This window comes from Tachyglossus aculeatus, chromosome 23 (genome assembly GCF_015852505.1).
Source record: "Tachyglossus aculeatus isolate mTacAcu1 chromosome 23, mTacAcu1.pri, whole genome shotgun sequence".
NCBI lineage: Eukaryota > Metazoa > Chordata > Mammalia > Monotremata > Tachyglossidae > Tachyglossus > Tachyglossus aculeatus.
In genome coordinates, this window is record NC_052088.1 from 10,461,039 (window position 1) to 10,486,367 (window position 25,329).

At 45.1% G+C, this 25,329-nt stretch overlaps 1 protein-coding gene across 1 annotated transcript; it reads right to left on the reverse strand.

Annotated features, from left to right (window-relative positions):
• Window positions 1-1,335: 1,335 nt before the first annotated feature.
• On the reverse strand, window positions 1,336-24,083 carry LOC119944759 (betaine--homocysteine S-methyltransferase 1). The gene is made up of 8 exons (XM_038765900.1): window positions 24,009-24,083; window positions 18,781-18,913; window positions 17,448-17,566; window positions 12,065-12,256; window positions 9,251-9,398; window positions 5,599-5,781; window positions 4,359-4,587; window positions 1,336-1,727 (listed from the first exon to the last, which is right to left on the reverse strand). Exons 1-8 carry the CDS (start codon window positions 24,039-24,041, stop codon window positions 1,538-1,540), a joined length of 1,227 nt encoding a protein of 408 aa, XP_038621828.1. The 5' UTR covers window positions 24,042-24,083; the 3' UTR covers window positions 1,336-1,537.
• Between the last annotated feature and the right edge of the window lie 1,246 nt (window positions 24,084-25,329).

Sequence of the window (25,329 nt, forward strand, 5' to 3'; positions counted from 1 at the left end):
CCTCAAGAGACAGTCAGCTGTGTTCAATCATTGTCGTATTTATTGAGCACTTACTGTGTGCAGAGCACTGTACTAAATGCTTGGGAGAGTCCAATGTAACAGATACTTTCCCTGCCCATAACCGAGTTTACAGTCTAAAGAATGATTACCAATCCTTCATTGTGACATTCTGCAACATCACATTTTAAGAGTGCCTTCTAACGCTCTGATCGACATGGTCTGTGCCAATTCAGGATACTTACTGGGAAAATAAACATTTTCTTTTAAGTTCCCTGAGCAGCTTCTGGAGGGCCTAAACAATTGACTCAAGGGATTCCAGCCATAGCATTGGGAAAGGGAGGGTAAAGGATGAACATTAAGGGAAGTTCCTCAGTGGAGACTGAGATTTAAGATGCTTAAATCCAGCTGCAACTGGTTGTGGCCTGGATCAGTTCAGAACACAGGGGCCCGGCCCAGACCAAAACCTGATTTGGGGTACACCAGGACTTCAGATCTTCTAGACTGTGAGCCCACTGTTGGGTAGGGACCGTCTCTATATGTTGCCAACTTGTACTTCCCAAGCGCTTAATACAGTGCTCTGCACACAGTAAGCGCTCAATAAATACGATTGAATGAATCTATCTCGTCTCAAAAAGGGCTCTATAATAATAATAATGATGATGATGATGGCATTTATTAAGCGCTTACTATGTGCAAAGCACTGTTCTAAGCGCTGGGGAGGTTACAAGGTGATCAGATTGTCCCACGGGGGGCTCACAGTTTTAATCCCCAGTTTACAGATGAGGTAACTGAGGCACAGAGAAGTGAAGTGACTTGCCCAAAGTCACACAGCTGACAATTGGCGGAGCTGGGATTTGAACCCATGACCTCCAACTCCAAAGCCCGGGCTCTTTCCACTGAGCCACACTGCTTCCCTAGCATTCAAGACCAAACCTAGCCCATGGTATTTGCCTGCTAATGCCCACGGCTTACCTGTGACCAACTAATATTAAGTACCTACTCATCTCTAGACTGTAAGCTTGATTTGGACAAGGAGTGTATCTACCACTTCTGTGGTACTGTACTCAAGTAGGCACTCAGTAAATACCATTGATTGATTTATCTCGCCATGATTTTGGTGTAATCAGTTGTATCTCTTTTTGCCCCCCCCCCCCGCAATTGTACATAATTCTATGTGTGTGTCTCCCCCATGAGATTGTAAGCTCTGTGACTTTTACCTCCACTGTCTTTCCAAGTGAATGGTTCAATATTTTTGACCGACTGACTGAGGCTGAATCAGTGCGGAAACCACCTACCCTCCAATAAGTACATGTCTGATCAGTGCGGAAACCACAGTACATGTCTGAAAAACATTTTATTCTCTGGGTCTATGTATCGTTAAAGATTACATTTAGAGGAAACTTGCTACCTCGGAGAGACAAGAGGTACGTTACTTAATTAATAGGAGCATTGTGCTTCCATAGGCTCCCCACCTGTCTTAAAGGGCAAAGTGAATCAGGCACTGACAGATGAGCTCCAGGAAACATCAAGGTACTGGTTAAACTAATCCCGATTTGAACTTCTGTTTCTGAAAGAGGTCCTTCAGCTGTTGGTCAGTGGTTGCCTCTTTCTGCTGCATCAGCTCGGCGGCCCCTTTGGTCACACCCCAAGCATCTGGCCGTGACATGGAAGGACAGTACGGTCTGCCAGAAGCGAGCGGCAGATTCTGCCAATACTCCTTCCTCGCCCTGTAAGGGAAGGATACCAGTCATTCATTCATTCATTCGTATTTATTGAGAGCTTACACTGTGCAGGATACAGGTCATTCATTCATTCATTCGTATTTATTGAGCGCTTACTGTGTGCAGAGCACTGTACTAAGCGCTTGGGACATACAAGTTGGCAACATCTAGAGACGGTCCCTACCCGACAGCGGGCTCACAGTCTAGAAGGGGGAGACAGACAACAAAACAAAACGTATTAACAAAATCAAATAAATAGAATAGTAAAAATGTACAAGTAAAATAGAGTAATAAATCTGTACATTCATTCAATCTGTATATATGTATATATGTTTGTACATATTTATTACTCTATTTTACTTGTACATATCTATTCTATTTATTTTATTTTGTTAGTATGTTTGGTTTTGTTCTCTGTCTCCCCCTTTTAGACTGTGAGCCCACTGTTGAGTAGGGACTGTCCCTATATATTGCTAACTTGTACTTCCCAAGCGCTTAGTACAGTGCTCTGCACACAGTAAGCGCTCAATAAGTACGATTGATTGATTGATTCAATCGTTTTATTGTTCACGGCGACAAGTTATTCCATCAATCCATCAGTGGTATTTATTGAGCGCTTACTATGAGCAGAGCACTGTGCTAAGTGCTTAGTACAGTGCTCTGCACACAGTAAGCGCTCAATAAATACGACTGAATGAATGAATGGGAGTACTATACAACAGAATGAACAGATACATTCCCTGCCCATAACGTGTTTACAGTTCACATTCAATGTTTCAGATAGTGTTCTATTTTAAAGACCAGATTCTTAGTTTAGGCAAGTTCATTCTAATGATGATGATGATGATAATAACAATGAAAATGATAATATTTTTGGTATTCGTTAAGTGCTCACTATGAGTCAGACACTATACTAAGCGCTGAGATAGGAGATAATCAGGTCCCACGGTCTAAGTAGGGGGGAAAACAGGTATTGAACCCCCTTGCAGATGAGGAGTTCTCTGTGCCTCAGTTCCCTTATCTGCACAATGAGAATTAAATACCTGTTCTCCCTCCTTCTTAGAATGTGAGCCCCATATAGGACATGATTATCTGGTGTCTATCCCAGTGTTTAGAACAGTACTTGGCACATAGTAAGCACTTAACAAATACCCCAATTATTTATCAATCAATCGTATTTATTGAGCGCTTACTGTGAGCAGAGCACTGTACTAAGCGCTTGGGAAGTACAAGTTGGCAACATATAGAGACGGTCCCTACCCAACAGTGGGCTCACAGTCTAGAAGACTGTGCACTATTTTAACCAACTCCATTCAGTCACAGTTTTGGAGCCTCCACTGGATTCATAGGACCGCTAGACAATTTGAGAATGGGATTTCACCCAACTTGATTCAAACATCTACTTTTTATACAGCAGTTTATGCCTTTATCCTCTACAATGTTCACCTCATAAGGATGCTGTGGTGAATACCATCACCTGTAGGACAGATTTTCATCCTAACGGTTCATTCATTCATTCATTCAATCGTATTTATTGAGCGCTTACTGTGTGCAGAGCACTGTACTAAGCGCTTGGGAAGTACAAGTTGGCAACATAGAGAGACGGTCCCTACCCAACAGTTGGCTCACAGTCTAGAAGGGGGAGACAGAGAACTAAACATATTAACAAAATAAAATAAATAGAATAAATATGTACAAATAAAATAGAGTAATATTTGAAGACCGTGAAGACTATTTGAATAATATTTGTAATATTATTATTAATATTATTACAATATTATTATTGTAATATTGAGTAATATTTGAAGACTACTTGAAGACCTAACTAAAACACACAGAGGTCTTTGATAGGAGTCAATCAATCAATCAATCGTATTTATTGAGCGCTTACTGTGTGCAGAGCACTGTACTAAGCGCTTGGGAAGTACAAGTTGGCAACTCATAGAGACAGTCCCTACCCAACAGTGGGCTCACAGTCTAGAAGGGGGAGACAGAGAACAAAACCACACAAAATAAAATTTGTTTGTTAAATAAATAGAATAGATATGTACAAGTAAAATAAATAAAGAATAAATAAATAAATAGGAATGAAAAGGAAAACCACTGATCAAAAGAATAAGACAACCACACACTGGAAAAAGAGGGGGGGAGCTGGCAGTTTCTGTGGAGGACAACTTGGGCCTTAGTGAAAGCAAAAAGTGTACTGAATGAAAATAGCCTCAGAAGTCACAGTCTTCCTAAACCCAGACTGCAATCTCTTCTTCCTCACCAAAACAAATGCAGGAATATATCTGCAAGTACTCTGACGGGTGGGCATTTTATGAAAAACATTTGTGCATTTGGTTGTCAGGGAAGGGGGTGTTTCTTTTACAATTTCTTTTGGAAAGAGTACAAAAATCTTCTGTGCTTGGTAGAGGTTGCTCCGTGGCCTCCCAAACCTACCGACTGGAAGCTCGTTGTGGGCAGGGAGCATGTTATATTGTACTCTCCCAACCGCTTAGTACAGTGCTTTGCACACAGAAAGTGCTCAATAAATATGAGTGATACAGTGCGCCAGTTAGGGAATTTCTAGCGGCCACACTGCACCATCCGTGCTGTGGGCTCCGCAACGTGGGAGTCGAAGTGAAACGCGCCCACCTGGCCCTAATCCAGGGTTTGGTGTGCATGTCCAGGCCGCTGCCCCAGCTCCCGTGCTTGTCGGACGCCGGCGGCAGAAACCCCCGCTCCGGGGCCAGCTCCTCGGCGATGGCTCGGACGTGGTAGGGTTCGAACCCACAGCAGCCGCCGATGTACCTCACGCCCAGCTCGTAGGCCTCGCGGGCGTATTTCTGGATGTCCCACCGGGTAGCAACTCTGGGTTCCAGGCCTGAAATGAAACTATGCTGCCTCAACTTCACCTGTCACCCGGACGTTCAGAAAAGCTCCCTGTGGTAGTTCGACAGTTGTCGGCCCCTCAGTCCCTCCCCTCCCGGTCAGCCTGGACGACGGCAGAAATACTATTGCTGCTACTACAGAAGAAGCGTGGTCTAGTGGCTAGGAATCCGAAGGACCTGGGTTCTAATCCCGGCTCCGCCCCTTGTCAGCAGTGTGATTTTGGGCAAGTCGCTTCACTCCTCTGGGCTTCCCGTTCCCTCATCTGGAAAATGGGGTTTAATGCTGTGAGCCCCTTGTGGGACAGGGACTGTGTCCAACCAGATTATTTTGCATCTTCTACCCCAGTGCTTAGAACAGTGAAGCAGCGTGGCTCAGTGGGAACAGCCCGGGCTTTGGAGTCAGAGGTCGTGGGTTCGAATCCCGGCTCCGCCAATTGTCAGCTGGGTGACTCTGGGCAAGTTCGTTCATTCAGTCATATTTGTTGAGCGCTTACTATGTGCAGAGCACTGTACTAAGCGCTTGGGAAGTCCAAGTAGGCAACATATAGAGATGGTCCCTACCCAACAGTGGGCAAGTCACCTCACTTCTCTGGGCCTCGGTTCCCTCATCTGGAAAATGGGGATTAAAGACTGTGAGCCGCCACATGTCTGCTGTGTGACCTTGGGCAAGTCACTTAACTGCTCTGAGCCTCAGTTACCTCATCTGTAAAATGGGGATGAAGACTGTGAGCCCCACGTGGGACAACTTGATCACCTTGTTTCCCCCCCCAGCGCTTAGAACAGTGCTTTGCACATAGTAAGCGCTTATTAAATGCCATTATTATTATTATTATTAACAGTGCCTGGCACATAGCAAATGCTTAACAAATGCTATGAAAAAAAAATACCCCCACGGGAAGGGCCTTAGGGAAAGAGGGCTGGGCTGAGGAGTTGCCCTACCTACCCCTTCTCATCGATGGTCACTATTGCTCCGTCACAGGTCAACGGTGCGAGTCACAACTTACCAAAAGGAAACTCTGGGAGGTCAATAAAGCCCTGTTTGCCACAGTCAGGAGTGTGGTAAGCCAGTGGCTGGGCCATCAGGTGAGCTTTCAATCTCGCTGCCTCCAAACCCTCTTTCATAAGCTTCACGGTTTGTAGGCTAGTCGTCGGATCGAAATGGCAGTTCACTCCAACAATAGAAGCTCCTGAAAAAGCAGATTGAAGAACGGTTTCATTGGGTTGAGCTTACCCCCCCACCCCAAAATGCTTTATTAGAGATCAATCAATCATATTTGAGTGCTTTCTGTGTGCAGAGTACTGTACTAAGCGCTTGGGAGAGTATAGTATAGGAGTCGGTAGACGCGTTCCCTGCCCACGATGAGTTTAGTATTCCTCGCTGAAATGATTTTTGAAGCAAATGCCTGAGCCCCAAATCTACGTGCTGGGATGAATTATACCAATCAGCAGGACTAGAGAAGCAGCGTGACTCAGTGGAAAGAGCCCAGGCTTTGGAGTCAGAGGTCATGGGTTCAAATCCCGACTCCGCCACTTGTCAGCTGGGTGACTTTGGGCAAGTCACTTCACTTCTCTGGGCCTCAGTTCCCTCATCTGGTAAATGGGGATTAAGACTGTGAGCCCCACCGTGGGACAACCTGATCACCTTGTAACCTCCCCAGCGCTTAGAACAGTGCTTTGCACATAGTAAGCGCTTAATAAATGCCATTAAAAAAAAAAGACTACCTTCTCTTTGAGAAAGTCTCTGAAAAATGAGATAAGGCAACGACATCTTTGGAATAGTCCATTTTCAGAGTCCCACAGCAACTGGCTCCCTCACTGTCAACTTTTACGGTGGATCAAGAGATAAATTGGGGATGTCTTTAAACGAGGTGCAGATATTAACGAAACAATGAGCGGGGGTTTAAAGAGAAGCCGCATGGCCTACTGGAAAGTTCTCAAACATGGGAGTCAGATGACTTGGGTTCTAATCCCAGCCCTTGACCCTGGGCAAGTGAGTTAACTTCTCTACTCCCCAGTTCCCTCATCTGTAAATTGGAGATTAAATCAATCAATCAATCGTATTTATTGAGCGCTTACTGTGTGCAGAGCACTGTACTAAGCGCTTGGGAAGTACAAGTTGGCAACATACAGAGACAGTCCCTACCCAACAGTGGGCTCACAGTCTAAAAGAGGGAGTCAGAGAACAAAACTAAACATACTAACAAAATAAAATAAATAGAATAGATATGTACAAGTAAAATTAAATACTACTCCCTCCTAAATTATGAGCCCCATTTGGGACAGGGACTGTCCACGCTGATTATCTTTTATCTACCCCAGCCTTAGCATAGTGCTTGGCACATAATAAGCACTTAACAATTACCATACCATACCATAATTACTACCTGCTATGAGACCACATGCAAGTCAACTTAAATTCCCTGGGCCTCCATTTCCTCATCGCTAAAATGGAGATTCAATACCCATTTTTCCTCCTCTTAGACGGCAATCTTTATGTCGGGCAGGAATTGTGTCCAACTTTATTAACTGGTATCTACCCCAGCATTTTGTACAGCGCTTGGCACACAGTAAGTGCTTAAATACCACAACTATTATTATTAAAATAGAAGTAGTAACAATAGGATTTATTGGGAAGCAGCGAGAAAGAGCAAGGGCCTGGGGTTCGGAAGACCTGGGTTCTAATTATGGCTCCACCACATGTCTGCTTTGTGACCTTGGCCAAGTCACTTCACTTCTCTGTCCCTCAGTGTCTTCATCTGTAAAATGGGGATTAAGACTGTGAGCCCTATGTGGGCAGGGACTGTGTCCATCCCAATTATCTTGTATCTATCCCAGTACTTAGGACATTGCCCAGCACATAGGAAACACTTAACTAATACCATGATTATTATTATTATTGAGCAGCCACTGGGAGCAAGTACACTGCGCTAGGTTCTTGGGAATTTCAAAACAAAAGATGAAATAATCCTTTTCAACAAAAAGCTTACACTCTAATGAGGGAGGACTATTTAAAATAAATAATTGAATATACAGTTGGATTGACATGCGGAATAGGTATAACTATATACCTAAGTATTAAGCTTGGCTGCTAGATTTATATGGTATAGGATGCTGCTTGCATGGCTCAGTGGAAAGAACACGGGCTTGGGAGTCAGAGGTCATGGGTTCAAATTCCGGCTCTGCCGCTTGTCAGCTGGGTGACTTTGGGCAAGTAACTTCACTTCTCTGGGCCTCAGTTACCTCATCTGGAAAATGGGGATTAAGACTGTGAGCCCCACATGGGACAACCTGATCACCTTGTATCCTCCCCAGCGCTTAGAACAGTGCTTTGCACATAGTAAGAGCTTAATAAATACCAAAATTATTATTATTATTATTATTATTATTATTATTATTATTATTATTATTATTATTATTAAACCAGTCAGTACAAGTTTAGTCAGGCCTGGTTACCTTGGTATTAACATTCATTTGTCTTATGAGTAAGGGGCAGCAAACAATGAGCACTGAATAATGGAAAGAAAAATCTCTTTATCTTGGTCCATCTTGTCATAAATGAGGAAAGAGACTTTTCCTCTTTAGTGCTTATTATGCTAAAAAAAAACCACGCCAAAAACATTTTTGGATTTCTATGCCCTTTAGCACAGAGGAGCAGTATGATCTGGTGGAAAGAGGGCCTAAGGGCCTAAGAGTCAGAGGACCCAACTCATAATCCAGATTTGTCTGCTGTGTGGCCTTGAGCAAGTCACTTAATTTCTCTGTGCCTCAGTTTCCTCAACTGTATAATGAAGATTCAGTGCCTGTGCTCCCTCCTGATTAGGTTGGGAGCCCCAGGTGGGACAGGGACTGTGACCAACCTGATTAACTCGTATCTCCCCCAGCACTTATTACTCTATTAGTTTTATAAATAATGTGTATATAGCAATAATTCTATTTATTCTGATAGTATTGATACCTGTCTACTTGTTTTGTTGTCTGTCTCCCCCTTCTAGACTGTGAGCCCGTTGTTGGGTAGGGACCGTTTCTATATGTTGCCGATTTGTACTTCCCAAGCACTTAGTACAGTGCCCTGCACACAGTAAGCGCTCAATAAATACGAGTGAATGAATGAATGACACATAGTATGTGCTTAACACCAAAACATGATAATAACAATAATAATAATAATGATGTGCTAAGCCTCCAACATAGAGCTTTGTTTCCTAATGGTTAGTAATGTCTTAACAACTTTTCATGGACATCACTGAGTAAAAAAAGCAACATGGCTTAGTGGAAAGAGCACGGGCTTCGGAGTCAGAGGATGTGGGTTCTAATCCTCATTCCGCCACCTGTCTGCTGGTGACCTTGGGCAAGCCACTTAACTTCTCTGTGCCTCAGTCGCCTCATCTGCAAAATGGGGATGAAGACTGTGAGCCCCACGTGGGACAACCTGATTACCCTGGATCTACCCCAGTGCTTAGAACAGTGCTTGGCCCACAGTAAGCGCTTAACAACTGCTATTATTATTATATTACTTTTTTTAAGAAGACAAAATAAACTTGATGGAATTTCCTCGTAGATAGAAAAACAGTATTCTACTTTATTGCTAAATGCCATTTTTGCGTGATAAAGGGAACATAATCGTCTGCTGTAATGAGGAAAGAATTAGCCCCTCACCAGCCTTGACCAGCCGGACGGCACATTCTCCGGGCGGAATTCCGTGCAGATCTCCCTCTGGGCCGATGCACATGGTAGCCGCCACCGGCTTCCCAGACTCCTTTAAAGCCTCAACCGCCCACACGGCTTCTTCGACGTGCTCAAAATACTGAAAGAGATTCAGTTTAGCAGAGTTTTAGCTGCTTTCCTTCGGGAAGTTTCCCTGGAAAAAGAAAATAGGAAAACCCCACCCCACCCTTGCTTACTCTCTTCCACAGACTAACCCCTTTCCCCCTGCCAGATGTCTCACAGTTAGGGCCAGTGGGCCCAGGAGAGCAGGGTGAGAGGGTGTGAATGGCTCTGTGCCAACATAGCACTTAAATCAATCAATCAGTCGTATTTATTGAGCGCTTACTGTGTGCAGAGCACTGTACTAAGACCTTGGGAAGTACAAGTTGGCAACACATAGAGACGGTCCCTACCCAACAGTGGGCTCACAGTCTAGAAGGGGGTGACAGAGAACAAAACCAAACATATTAACAAAATAAAATAAATAGAATAGATATGGACAAGTAAAATAAATAAATAAATAGAGTAATACGTACAAACATATATACATATATACAGGTGCTGTGGGGAAGGGAAGGAGGTAAGGCAGGAGGGATGGAGAGGGGGAGGAGGGGGAGAGGAAGGAGGGGGCTCAGTCTGGGAAGGCCTCCTGGAGGAGGTGAGCTGGATTCAGTAGGGCCTTGAAGGGAGGAAGAGAGCTAGCTTGGCGGATGTGGGGAGGGGGGGCATTCCGGGCCAGGGGGTGTATGGCGGATGTGTAGTGGGCCAAAAGCGAGTCAAATTGAGGAGCTGGATGTTCCCCAATACTGTAGGTGCCAGATCCAATTCTTTTTCATCAAACCGAGTAACTAAGCAGAAGCCATCAGGAGGCCAAAATGAAAGGGTTCTGCTGAAGCGGTAGCAAGCTGAGACTAGATGGCTCCATCTTCACGCCTCCTAAAGATGATTTCTTCCTTTGTCATCGGCAGGCATGGACTTCAAACGTTTGTCTGTGAGGTGTGATGAAACCAATCCAATAACCTGTTTTTAACGCCCAACTCCTCCTCTAAACTCCTTGTGGGCAGGGGTCCCATCGACCAACTCTGTTGGAGCGTCCCCTCCAGAGCGTTTTGTACGGGGCTCTCCACAAAGCGAGCGAGCGCTCAGTACATAGCAGAGATCAATCGATAACCATCGACAGATAAGCAGTAGGGTATAGGGTTAGGGCACGGGCCTGGGAGTCACAAGGTTTGCTGCCATTTGTCTGCGGCATGGGGATAGGGCACGGGCCTGGGAGTCACGAGCTTTGCTGCCATTTGTCTGCTGTGTGACCTTGGGTGAGTCACTTAACTCCCCCGTGCCTCAGTTCCCTCACCTGCAAAATGGGGATGGAATAGCTACAAGTAACTCTTTGATCGAGCAACAAAAATACCATTTTTGAGCAGGGGGCTGTTACTAAAACTAATTACCATCATAAAAATCATAATTATGAAGGCAAACAACAAATCGAGAGATTTAACTTTAACCAGAGAATGTGAGAGACATTTCGTTGAGAGAGAATCAGGTGGATGATATCTCCCGGTAATATAACTTAACGTTGGGATGATCGTTTATTTATTTTAATAATTATTTATTTATTTATTTATTTTATTTGTACATATCTATTCTATTTATTTTATTTTGTTAGTATGTTTGGTTTTGTTCTCTGTCTCCCCCTTTTAGACTGTGAGCCCACTGTTGGGTAGGGACTATCTCTATATGTTGCCAATTTGTACTTCCCAAGCGCTTAGTACAGTGCTCTGCACATAGTAAGCACTCAATAAATACGATTGATGATGATGATCGAATGACCCTACCCTCTCTAAAAGGCATCAAATGAAGGTTACAAGGAATCAGACGAGAAGCAGTGTGGCCTAGTGGAAAGAGTACGGACCTGAGCCTCAGAGGACCTGGGTTCTAATCCTTAAATACCACAGTTATTAATAAAGATTGCAAATCCAAGGGCAAAGGAGAAATCCAAGCGCAAGGGTAAAAAAGTCCTATGGATGATTAAATCAGAACATGCCGGATCTCAACTATATGAGGCCGCAAATAAAGTCAGAGGATGCCGATCTCCCGTAAGAAATTCATTCACAGCGTGGCTCGGTGGAAAGAGCACGGGCTTTGGAGTCAGAGGCCGTGGGTTCAAATCCTGGCTTCACCACCTGTCAGCTGTGTGACTTTGGGCAAGTCACTTCACTTCTCTGGGCCCCAGTTCCCTCATCTGGAAAATGGGGATGAAGACTGTGAGCCCCTCGTGGGACAACCTGATTACCTTGTATCTACCCCAGCGCTTAGAACAGTGCTTTGCACATAGTAAGCGCTTAACAAATACCAACATTATTAGAGAAGCAGCGTGGTTCAGTGGAAAGAGCACGGGCTTTGGAGTCAGGGGTCAGGGGTTCGAATCCCGGCTCTGCCAATTGTCAGCTGTGTGACTTTGGGCAAGTCACTTAACGTCTCTGGGCCTCAGCTACCTCATCTGTAAAATGGGGATTAAGACTGTGAGCCCCCTGTGAGACAACTTGATCACCTTGTAACCTCCCCAGCGCTTAGAACAGTGCTTTGCACATAGTAAGCGCTTAATAAATGCCATCATTATTACTATTCACTAAAATTGAATTTTCAAGGAAACCTCTGCCAGGCTGGAGTTCCTATACCCAGGAGCAGAAAAGAGTCCTAAGCCTCTTAAAGGAGTGCGCAGGCTAAACTCGATTAAAGTCAGATTCTTGGAATTACTGAATTTACCTCTGCAATCAAGAAGTCCACCTTTTTTTTGGTAAAGACCTCTAGCTGCTGCCGAAAGATGTTTTTCACTTCAGTTTCACTCTTGCAACTGAGGTAGGACGGGGTCTGACTGACGCCTCCGGCTACCAAGGCATCTCCTTCGTCAGCCACTTGCCGGGCAATGTCACACGCAGCCTCGTTCACCTTCTGCCCCTAAAATTTGAGAACACAGGCACGCGAGCTACTTACTTTGTCAGTAGATAGCTGGCTTTTCATGAAGCTAAAATAGTTGAGAGGTCTCAATCCCTTATTTCTGCCCGTTTTACAGTTGTACGTTCATTTCAGGAAAAGATACTCACTGAAGAATCGAATGTACTGTAAAATGCTAACTCAAGAAAGCGGTTTAATTTACAAAGAAATCGAGAACACGGGCACATGAGCGACTTACTTTTTCAGAAGGTATCTGGCTTTTCGTGAAGTTAACATAAAATAGTTTAGAGGTCTCAGTTTCTTGTTTCTGCCCGTTTTACAGTTGTACGTTCATTTCAGGAAAAGATACTCAATGAAGAATCGAATGTACTGTAAAATGCTAACTCAAGAAAGCGGTTTAATTTACAAAGAAATTGAGAACACGGGCACATGAGCGACTTACTTTTTCAGAAGGTATCTGGCTTTTCGTGAAGTTAACATAGTTTAGAGGTCTCAGTTTCTTGTTTCTGCCCGTTTTACAGTTGTACGTTCATTTCAGGAAAAGATACTCACTGAAGAATTGAATGTACTGTAAAATGCTAACTCAAGAAAGCACTTGGATCTACCCCAGTGCTTGGCATATTGTAAATGCTTAACAAATACCATTATTATTATTACATTACCTTTTTTTAAAGAAGACAAAATAAGCTTGATGGAATTTAAGCCGTTTGATTTATAAAGAAATTTCAATTCACCTATAATGGGTTCAAAGTGTACTAATGGCCCTGAAGTTCTAAACATGGTTCTAAAGTGGAGAGACTTTCCTCCGGCAGCCCGTTTCTCCGAGCGGCCTAAACTGGAGACAGAGCAGTTTCCGAGCGCTTAGTACAGTGCTCGGCACACAGTAAGCGCTCAATAGATAGGATTGGATGAATGAACATATGGGGCATGGAGAGGGGAGGCAGGCACCTCGTTTTGGCCCCTCTCCTCATCTCCCTACCCCCGGTATGGAATTCTATCTGCAGGGTCACTGCTACACTCCTTACACCTCAAAGACCAAGCTTACAGTCTAGAGGGGGAGATATTAATATAAATAAATGAATTTATAATTATAATATAAATTTATAATTTATAAAGGGACATAAGTCCCTTATATAAGAGACAAGAGAGACTAAAGGGAGGGAGAATGGAAAGAACTTGTTCTCAGCATCTCCCGAGAATGGCTTTGAGGTGCCCTCGGCACCAGAGAGTAAGACTCCTTTATTGTTAGTTTTATTTTGCCTAAATAGCGGAACAGGGGCTCCTGTCAGCATCTGTTGTCGTTTCCAATCCCAGCTTTTACACAATCAATCGGTGGTATTTACTGAGCGCTTACTGTGTCCAGAGCACTGTACTAAGTGCCCTGTAAGGTCGTTGTGTGCAGGGGATGTGTGCGTTTGTCACAATGTACTCTCCCAAGTGCTTAGTACAGTGCTTGCACACAGTAAGTGCTCCATAAATATGACTGAATGGGAGAGTACAGTACAACCTCTTGCTTGCGGTTTTTGGTTAGAGAAGATAATCCGGGCGTAGCTGGAGGGGCTCCCATAGTACTGTATTGGCCATCTCGCTCTATTATCATAAATACTGTTACCCAACCCACTGTGGGCAGGGACTGTCTCTCTTTATTCCTGAATTGTACTTTTCAAGCACTTAGTACACAGCGCACACAGTAAGGGCTCAATAAATATGACTGAACAGATGAATGAATGAATGAAGGAAGAGAAGCTCATGGGTTCTGATGCATGGACGATGGTTCTCTCCCATAGAGTCTAGCTGTCATAATAATAATAATAATGATTATGATGATGGTATTTGTTAAGTGCTTACTATGTGCCAGGCACTGTTTTAAGTGCTGGGATAGATACAAGGTTATCAGGTTGTCCCACGTGGGGCTCACAGTCTTCATCCCCATTTTACAGATGAGGGAACTGAGGCACGGAGAAGTGAAGTGACTTGCCTAAAGTCACACGGCTGACAAGTGGTGGAGCCGGGATTAGAACCCATGACCTCTGATTCCCAAGCCCGTGCTCTTTCCACCTGCTTCGCAGCAGGTCATATCATGACCACACATGGGTTTAGTATGTTTTAAACTCTGGACAAGATAGTTGTGTGCTAAAAGGGCCTCCCTCTGGTTCCTGGCAATAAAAGTCCCACAGAGAAAGCGTTTAGTACAGTGCTCTGCACACAGTAAGCATTCAATAAATACAATTGAATGAATGCTGCCTCATCACTACTTCGCTCTGGTCTCTCCCCTCTCAGTGCCTTGCGTAACAATGTGGAGCATGGTATTTACTGAGTGCTTACTGGGTGCAAAGCATTTTACCCAGTGCTTGGGGGTGTGTGATACTATATACAGTTGGTTATAATAATAATAATAATGATAGCATTTATTAAGCGCTTACTATGTGCAAAGCACTGTTCTAAGCACTGGGGAGGTTACAAGGTGATCAGGTTGTCCCATGGGGGCCTCACAGTCTTAATCCCCATTTTACAGGTGAGGTAACTGAGGCGCAGAGAAGTGAAGTGACTTGCCCAAAGTCACACAGCTGACAAGTGGCGGAGCTGGGATTCGAACCCATGACCTCTGACTCTAAAGCCTGGGCTCTTTCCACTGAGCTACACTGCTTCTCTAAGTACCTAATAGTAAATGCTGTATAATAGTAATGGTGTATAGTGTAGTGGATAGACCACAGGTTTGGGAGTCAGAAAATTCTAATCCCCGCTCAGCGCACAAGTCTGCTGTGTGACCTTGGGCAAGTCACTTTACTTCTCTGGGCCTCAGTTCCCTCCTCTGTAAAATGGGGGCTGAGTCTGTGAGCCCGACATGGGACAGGTCCTGTGTCCAACCTTTTTTTTTAAATAGCATTTATTAAGCGCTTTCTATGTGCAAAGCACTGTTCTAAGCGCTGGGGTAGATACAAGGTAATCAAGTTGTCCCACGTGGGGCTCACAAACTTAATCCCCATTTTCCAGATGAGGTAACTGAGGCATAGAGAAGTGAAGTGACTTGCCTAAAGTCACACAGCTGACAAGTGGTGGAGCTGGGATTCGAACCCATGACCTCTGACTCCAAAGCCCGGGCTCTTTCCACTGAGCCACGCTGCTTCTCCTAGCACTTCCTACAACCTAGAGTGGGAGAAAATGGTCAAAATAAACTATACAGACGGGAAATGGGAGAGAATAAGACAAGCTATCTAAATGCTGGCGGGTAAATATTAGAGGGAAGGGCAGGGAGGGGGAAAAAAGAGGGCTTAGGCAGGGAAGGCCTTTTAGAGGAGAGGTGATTTTAGGAGGGCTTTGAAGATGTGGAGAGTGGCGGTCTGGCGGATATGAAGGGGGAAGGAGTTCCAAGCTAGAGAGAGAGAGAGGATCAATCAATCGTATTTATTGAGTGCTTACTGTGTGCAGAGCATTGTACTAAGCACTTGGGAGAGGATGTGGGCAAGGGATTCGCGGTGAGCTAGACGAGATCGAGGTATGGCAAGTAGATTGGTGTTAAAGGAGCGAATTGGACGGGCTGGGCTGTAATAATAATAATAATGATGGCATTTATTAAGCGCTTACTATATGCAAAGCACTGTTCTAAGCGCCGGATAATAATAATTGTATTTGTTAAGCACTGGGGGGAGACAAGGTGATCAGGTTGTCCCACAAGGGGCTCACAGTCTTAATCCCCATTTTACAGATGAGGGAACTGAGGCCCAGAGAAGTGACTTGCCCAAAGTCACACAGCTGACAAGTGGCGGAGCCGGGATTTGAACCCATGACCTCTGACTCCAAAGCCCGTACTCTTTCCATTGAGCCACGATGCATCTATAGAAAGGGGTGAGCTGATTGAGGGTTTTAAAGTCGACGATAAGGAGTTTCTGTTGAATGCAGGGGTGGCTGGGTGACCAGTGGAGGCTTTTGAGGAATGACCTGAACCTGATCTGGACTGAACATTTTTTTTTAATCAATCAATCAATCATATTTATTGAGCGCTTACTGTGTGCAGAGCAGTGTACTAAGCGCTTGGGCAGTACAAGTTGGCAACACATAGAGACAATCCCTACCCAACAGCGGGCTCACAGTCTAAAAGGGGGAGACAGAGAACAAAACCAAACATACTAACAAAATAAAATAAATAGAATAGATAGGTACAAGTAAAATAAATAGAGTAATAAATATGTACAAACATATATACATTTTTACATATGTGATCTGGGGAGCAGAACGAAGCAAGGCCTGGTGAGCACTGACGCCGATGCAGTCGTCAAAGTGGGACAGGCAACTCCCAAAGGACAAAGACTTTCCAAGCAGGGACCTTCCATCCTAGGCATTTATTACTCTATTTATTTATTTATTTTACTTGTACATATCTATTCTATTTATTTTATTTTGTTAATTTGTTTCGTTTTGTTCTCTAGACTGTGAGCCCACTGTTGGGTAGGGACCGTCTCTATATGTTGCCAACTTGTACTTCCCAAGTGCTTAGTACAGTGCTCTGCACACAGTAAGTGCTCAATAAATATGATTGATTGATTGATAGGCAAAGTGACCATAAAACTTAATTTAGTGGGAAACTTTTACATTTTCCCCAAATCTTGTTATAAAAGATACTTATTATAATACCCAAATCTAACCCCATGGCCTTGGACAGAATTTCAGCCATATTTTTGTTTCCGCTCAGTATAAGGAGGTTCTAATTTGAGGCCGTATTTGTCGAGGTTTTACCTTCATTTAAATATCCGGAAAGACCAACCAGGTGAACGTCCACAGCCCGTTGTTGGATAGGGACCGTCTCTATATGTTGCCGACTTGTACTTCCCAAGTGCTTAGTCCAGTGCTCTGCACACAGTAAGCGCTCAGTAAATTCAATCATTCATTCAATCGTATTTATTAAGCGCTTACTGTGTGCAGAGCACTGTACTAAGCGCTTGGGAAGTACAAGTTGGCAACATATAGAGACAGTCCCTACCCAACAACGGGCTCACAGTAAATATGATTGAATGAATGAAGAAATTTAGTGCTCACTAAATACCACTGAGTGGCTTTCTTTCAGACTGCTTACATGATTTTCCTAAAAAGGTTTTTCCTTCCCTCTTTCCATCAGTTCTCCCTCCCCTCACCCACCAACTATCGCTTCAGCCACTGGATGGGGTCAAACATGGGGATTCTGTGAAATTTTACTTACGGATATTTTCTCCGCAACATAATTTCCTCTATTCTCCAACTTGTCTTCACTTGCATAAAAGGTGAAAGTCTGCATAACATTTGATCCGGCTCTGAGGAACTCTCGGTGAAGCTGACGAACTGTGAGATTGAAATGAAAATTTTTTTTTTTACACCAAAGCCGTTTGTAACCAATCTACTAACCGAGATCTCATTAAGTTGTACGCCTCTTGAATCAGAGAGCTTTGCAGATCTCTAGAGCAGCAGACGTGAAAAGAAAATGTAGGGAAGACATGTGGTCCTTTTTATAATTTTTGATAAACTGGAATATTAAAAATTGGTGTAAAGGAATATCGTTGGTGAAGGTAGTACTAAGACTGGAAGGGAAACTTGGAATGATCATTGAACCTGGAGTTTTCCTCTCCTTAAATGCTGAGAGACAAATATTTCCTACATGTTTATTATCAGGGACTTCTTTTTTAGCCCCACTATGAAAATTCTTCATTATCATCCTTATCAGCGTTTACTGAGCACTCGTGTACCTAGTAATCGATCATGGTATTTATTGAGCGCTTATTGTGTGCATGTGAGCCCCATGTGGGACAGGGACTGAGTCCAATTCGATTGCTTAGTACAATGCCTGGCACATAGTAAGAGCTTAACAAATAGCATGGCTCAGTGGAAAGAGCACGGGTTTTGGAGTCAGTGGTCATGGGTTCAAATTCCAGTTCTGCCAATTGCCAGCTGTGTGACTTTGGGCAAGTCACTTAACTTCTCTGGGCCTCAGTTACCTCATCTGTAAAATGGGGATTGACTGTGAGCCCCCCGTGGGACAACCTCATCACCTTGTAGCCTCCCCAGCGCTTAGAACAGTGCTTTGCACGTAGTAAGCGCTTAACAAAATGCCATTATTATTATTAAATACTAGCATTATTATTAGAGCACTGAGCTTTAGAGCAGAAACAAAAGAAGTAAAGGTTGCAGTTCAGCGTGGCTCAGTGGGAAGAGCCTGGGCTTTGGAGTCCGAGGTCATGGGTTCAAATCCCACCTCCGCCAGTTGTCAGCTGTGTGACTTTGGGCAAGTCACTTCACTTCTCTGGGCCTCAGTTACCGCATTTGTAAAATGGGGATGAAGACTGTGAGCCCTTTGTGGGGCAACCTGATCACCTTGTAATCCCCAGCGCTTAGAACAGTGCTTTGCACATAGTGAGCGCTTAATAAATGCCATCATTATTATTATTATTATTCATTCAATCGTATTTATTGAGCGCTTACTGTGTGCAGAGCTCTGTACTAAGCGTTCCCTGCCCTCCAGGAGCTTTCAGTCTAATTTTATTCCCAATAATGAAACTCACCAGCTTCCGGGTGCTCTACGGCCGCTTCCGGGGTCCAGGGTCCAGCTTTCACATACCCCCTCTTCTCCAGGGCGAAGACAAACCCTCCATCTCCAATCACCACCTCGCCCCCATTCAACCGGTCTAGAATCCCCTGAAAAGGAAGGGGGAAAGAAGCCCCCAGAGTCACCCGGTTGGGAATACTTGGGAGGGTCGATTATTTCCAAGGACAGCTCAGTGATCAGAACAAAAATCAGGGACCCCGCCATCCTTAAAAGTCCTTCGGAAGTAGTCCCCGTATGAGCAAAATATTTGGTGGAATTACAGCTCGCGATGTGCAAAAGTCCGTGACCATCCCAGGCTCTGAAAAAACCGATTTCCTTGTGACAAGAGATGTAGACTATAGGATGGAATCGGTGAGTAATCACGGACGGTTATCCTGGGTGATATTTTTCTGTGTTACAGAAATGAACTGTACAGTCCCCGGGAACCAATGTAGTAATTCTTCTCCTGGATGTTCAGGGAATGTCAAGCCTCTTCGGGGAGGCCCGAAGAGGCCTCTCAAGCCCCTCTCCATCCCCCCCATCTTACCTCCTTCCCTTCCCCACAGCACCTGTATATATGTATATATGTTTGTACATATTTATTACTCCATTTATTTATTTTACTTGTACATATCTATTCTATTTATTTTATTTTGTTAGTATGTTGGGTTTTGTTCTCTGTCTCCCCCTTTTAGACTGTGAGCCCACTGTTGGGTAGGGACTGCCTCTATATGTTGCCAACTTGTACTTCCCAAGCGCTTAGTCCAGTGCTCTGCACACAGTAAGCGCTCAATAAATACAATTGATGATTGATGATGATGAAGGGGAAAAATCATGTAGTGAGAACTGACAGTGCAGATGTTGCCATCTTGTACTTCCCAAGCGCTTAGTCCAGTGCTCTGCACACAGTAAGTGCTCAATAAATACGATTGATTGATTGATTGCAAAATTTGGGCTATGGCTCCAAAGCCAAATCCAACATGGCACAGTGGCTAGGGCACGGTCTTGGGTTCTAATCCCGGCCCTGCCACTTTGCTGTGTGACCTTAGGCAACTCACTTCACTTCTCTGGGCCTCAGCTACCTCATCTGGAAAATGGGGAATAAGACTGTGAGCCCTCCATGGGACAGGAACTGTGTCCAACGCGATTTGCTAGCATCCACCCCAGCGCTTAGTAGGGTGCCTGGCACATAGTAAGCACTTAACAAAACCATCATTATAAATCCAAACAGGCCGGGAGCAGAGCATCCTGTCACTGCCCCTACTTCTGTCCAGGCCACAGGACTCCTAATAATGCTATCTGTTAAATCAATCAATCAATCAATCGTATTTATTGAGCGCTTACTGTGTGCAGAGCACTGTACTAAGCGCTTGGGAAGTACAAGTTGGACATTTACTATGTGCTAAGCACTGGAGCAGAGAGAAGACAATCAGGTTGGACACAGTCCTTGTCCCCCATGGGATTCACAGTCTAAGTAGGAGGGAGAAAAGGGACTGAAAAATTGAATTTTTCAGTTTAGGAAACTGGGGCCCAGGGAAGCGAAATGACTTGCCCAAGATCACGCAGCGGACAAGTAACGGACCCTGGATTAGAACTCGGGCCTGTGCTTCTCACTTCTGCCCCTGACAGAATAGTAATAATGATAATAATAATGGTATTTGTTAAGTGCTTACTGTGTGCCAAGCACTGTTGTAAGCGCTGGGGGAGATACAAGGTCATCAGGTTGTCCCACGTGGGGCTCACAGTCTTAACCCCATTTTATATATGAGGGAACTGAGGCACAGAGAAGTGAAGTGGCTTGCCCAGGGTCACACAGCAGACGACTGTGAGCCCACTGTTGGGTAGGGACTGTCTCTAGATGTTGCCAACTTGTACTTCCCAAGCGCTTAGTACAGTGCTCTGCACACAGTAAATGCTCAATAAATACAACTGAATGAATGAATGAATGAAGTGGCAGAGCTGGGATTAGAACCCAGGTCCTCTGACTCCCAAGGCCGGACTCTGGCCACTAAGCCACGCTGCTTCTCAATAATAATTCATTCATACAATCGTATTTATTGAGCGCTTACTGTGTGCAGAGCACTGTACTGATGGTATTTGTTAAGCGCTCACTATGTGCCAAGCACTGTTCTAAGCGCTGGGGGAGATACAAGGTCATCAGGTTGTCCCATGGGGGGCTCACATTCTTCACCCCCATTTTACAGAGGAGGGAACTGAGGCACAGAGAAGTGAAGTGACTTGCCCAAGGTCACACAGCGGACAAATGGCGGAGCCGGGATTAGAACCCAGGTCCTCTGACTCCCAAGGCCGGACACTGGCCACTAAGCCATGCTGCTTCTCAATAATAACGATGATGATGGTATTTGTTAAGCGCTTACTATGTGCCAAGCACTGTTCTAAGCGCTGGGGGAGATACAAGGTGATCAGGCTGTCCCACTTGGGGCTCACAGTCTTAATCCTCATTTTACTGATGAGGGAACTGAGAGAAGTGAAGCAGCGTGACTCAGTAGGAAAGAGCCCGGGCTTTGGAGTCAGAAGTCATGGGTTCAAATCCCGGCTCTGCCAATTGTCAGCTGTGTGACTTTGGGCAAGTCACTTCACTTCTCTGGGCCTCAGTGACCTCATCTGGAAAATGGGGATTAAGACTGTGAGCCCCCTGTGGGGCAACCTGATCACCTGGTAAGCTTCCCAGCGCTTAGAACAGTGCTTTGCACATAGTAAGCACTTAATAAATGCCGTAAAAAAAAAGTGACTTGCCCAAGGTCACACAGCAGACGTGGCTCAGTGGAAAGAGCCCGGGCTTCGGAGTCAGAGGTCATGGGTTCAAATCCCAGCTCCGCCACTTGTCAGCTGTGTGACTTTGGGCAAGTCACTTCACTTCTCTGGGCCTCAGTTCCCTCATCTGGAAAATGAGGATTAAGACTGTGAGCCCCACGTGGGACAACCTGATCACCCTGTAAGCTCCCCAGCGTTTAGAACAGTGCTTTGTACATAGTAAGTGCTTGATAAATGCCATCATTATTATTATTATTATTGTTATTATTACTAGCAGACAAGTGGCAGAGCCGGGATTAGAACCCCTTCTACACTGTGAGCCCACTGTTGGGTAGGGACCGTCTCTATATGTTGCCAACTTGTCCTTCCCAAGCGCTTAGTACAGTGCTCTGCACACAGTAAGTGCTCAATAAATACAATTGAATGAATGAATGAATATGTTGCCACCTAGTACTTCCCAAGCGCTTAGTCCAGTGCTCTGCACACAGTACACGCTCAATAAGTACGATTGAATGAATATGTTAAGCGCTTGTCCTTCCCAAGCGCTTAGTCCAGTGCTCTGCACATAGTAAGCGCTCAATAAATAGGACTGAATGAGTGAATGAATATGTTGCCACCTTGTCCTTCCCAAGCGCTTAGTCCGGTGCTCTGCACATAGTAAGCGCTCAATAAATACGACTGAATGAGTGAATGAATATGTGGCCACCTTGTCCTTCCCAAGCGCTTAGTCCGGTGCTCTGCACATAGTAAGCACTCAATAAATACGACTGAATGAATGAATGAATATGTTGCCAACTTGTCCTTCCCAAGCGCTTAGTCCAGTGCTCTGCACACAGTAAGTGCTCAATAAATACGATTGAATGAGTGAATGAATATGGTGCCAACTTGTCCTTCCCAAGCACTCAGTCTAGTGCTCTGCAAACAGTAAGCGCTCAGTACGATTGAATGAATATGTTACCAACTTGTCCTTCCCAAGCGCTTAGTCCAGTGCTCTGCACACAGTAAGCACTCAATAAATACAATTGAATGAATATGTTGCCAACTTGTCCTTCCCAAGCGCTTAGTCCAGTGCTCTGCACATAGTAAGGGCTCAATATGTTGCCAACTTGTCCTTCCCAAGCGCTTAGTCCAGTGCTCTGCACACAGTAAGCACTCAATAAATACGACTGAATGAGTGAATGAATATGGTGCCACCTTGTCCTTCCCAAGCGCTTAGTCCAGTGCTCTGCACACAGTAAGCGCTCAATACGATTGAATGAATGAATATGTTGCCAACTTGTCCTTCCCAAGCGCTCAGTCCAGTGCTCTGCACACAGTAAGCGCTCAATAAATACAATTGAATGAATAAATATGTTGCCAACTTGTCCTTCCCAAGCGCTCAGTCCAGTGCTCTGCACATAGTAAGCGCTCAATAAATACGACTGAATGAGTGAATGAATATGTTGCCAACTTGTCGTTCCCAAGCGCTCAGTCCAGTGCTCTGCACACAGTAAGCGCTCAATAAATACGACTGAATGAGTGAATGAATATGTTGCCAACTTGTCCTTCCCAAGCAATTAGTCCAGTGCTCTGCACACAGTAAGCGCTCAATAAATACGACTGAATGAGTGAATGAATATGTTGCCACCTTGTCCTTCCCAAGCGCTTAGTCCAGTGCTCTGCACATAGTAAGCGCTCAATATGTTGCCAACTTGTCCTTCCCAAGCGCTCAGTCCAGTGCTCTGCACACGGTAAGCGCTCAAAAAATACGATTGAATGAATATGTTGCCAACTTGTCCTTCCCAAGCGCTTAGTCCAGTGCTCTGCACATAGTAAGCGCTCAATAAATATGACTGAATGAGTGAATGAATATGTTGCCAACTTGTCCTTCCCAAGCGCTCAGTCCAGTGCTCTGCACACAGTAAGCGCTCAATAAATACGACTGAATGAGTGAATGAATATGTTGCCACCTTGTCCTTCCCAAGCGCTCAGTCCAGTGCTCTGCACACAGTAAGTGCTCAGTATGATTGAATGAATGAATATGTTGCCAACTTGTCCTTCCCAAGCGCTCAGGCCAGTGCTCTGCACACAGTAAGCGCTCAATAAATACGACTGAATGAATATGTTGCCAACTTGTCCTTCCCAAGCGCTCAGTCCAGTGCTCTGCACATAGCAAGCGCTCAATATGTTGCCAACTTGTCCTTCCCAAGCGCTCAGTCCAGTGCTCTGCACACAGTAAGCGCTCAATAAATACGACTGAATGAATATGTTGCCAACTTGTCCTTCCCAAGCGCTTAGTCCAGTGCTCTGCACATAGTAAGCGCTCAATAAACACGACTGAGTGAATGAATATGGTGCCAACTTGTCCTTCCCAAGCGCTCAGTCCAGTGCTCTGCACACAGTAAGCGCTCAATAAATACGATTGATCGATTGGTAGATTGATTGACCTACCTTGTTGGCTTTCTTGCCCCCGACAGGTGCCATGGTGGGTCGGTCGGTGGGGCGTCCTTGCAGTTGTCCGTTAGGTGTGTGGGCCGCCCCCCTTTATAGGGCCCCTCCTGCAGGGCCGCGGGACTCCAAGCCCCGCCCGGGATGGCCCCCTACCGCCCCCTGCCGCCCCGCTCCGGCTACGGCAGTGCAGTGCGGTGCAGTGCGGTGCAGTGCGGTGCAGTGCGGTGCAGTGCGGTGCAGTGCAGGGGAGCAGACAGGAGGGTGAAGTGGCACACACACTCACACACCCAATTTCAAGGTCTTGAAGACCCACCTTGGAAGCTGGTCAGCCTTGTCAATCAACCAGTGATATTTTATAGAAGCAGCCCTACAGTAGAAGCAGCGTGGCCCGGCGGAAAGAGCCCGGGCTTTGGAGTCAGAGGTCATGGGTTCGAATCCCGACCCCACCACATGCCTGCTGTGTGACTTTGGGCAAGTCACTTCACTTCTCTGGGCCTCAGTTCCCTCATCTGTAACATGGGGTGAAGACCGTGAGCCCCACGTGGGACAACCTGATCACCCTGTATCATCCCCAGCGCTTAGAACGGTGCTTTGCACAGAGTAAGCGCTTAACACATGCCAGTGATTATAGAGAAGCAGCGTGGCTCAGTGGAAAGATGGCGGGCTTTGGATTCAGGGGTCATGGGTTCAAATCCCGGCTCCGCCAATTGTCAGCTGTGTGACTTGGGCAAGTCACTTCACCTCTCGGGGCCTCAGTTCCCTCATCTGTAAAATGGGGATGAAGACTGTGAGCCCCCCGTGGGACAACCTGATCACCTTGTAACCTCCCCAGCGCTTAGAACAGTGCTTTGCACATAGTAAGCGCTTAATAAATGCCATCATTATTATTATTATTATTGTTTATTGAGTGCTTGCTGTGTGCAGAGCATTTGGGAGAGGTCAGACAACAGGACAAAACATATGAACAAAATAAAATAAATAGAATAGTAAATATGTGCTTTGCACAGAGTAAGCGCTTAACAAATGCCAATGATTATAGAGAAGCAGCGTGGCTCAGTGGAAAGATCGTGGGCTTTGGATTCAGGGGTCATGGGTTCAAATCCTGGCTCTGCCAATTGTCAGCTGTGTGACTCGGGTAAGTCACTTCACTTCTCTGGGCCTCAGTTCCCTCATCTGTAACATGGGGATGAAGACTGTGAGCCCCACGTGGGACAACCTGATCACCCTGTAACCTCCCCAGCGCTTAGAACAGTGCTTTGCACATAGTAAGCGCTTAATAAATACCATTATCATTATTATTATTTATTGAGTGCTTACTGTG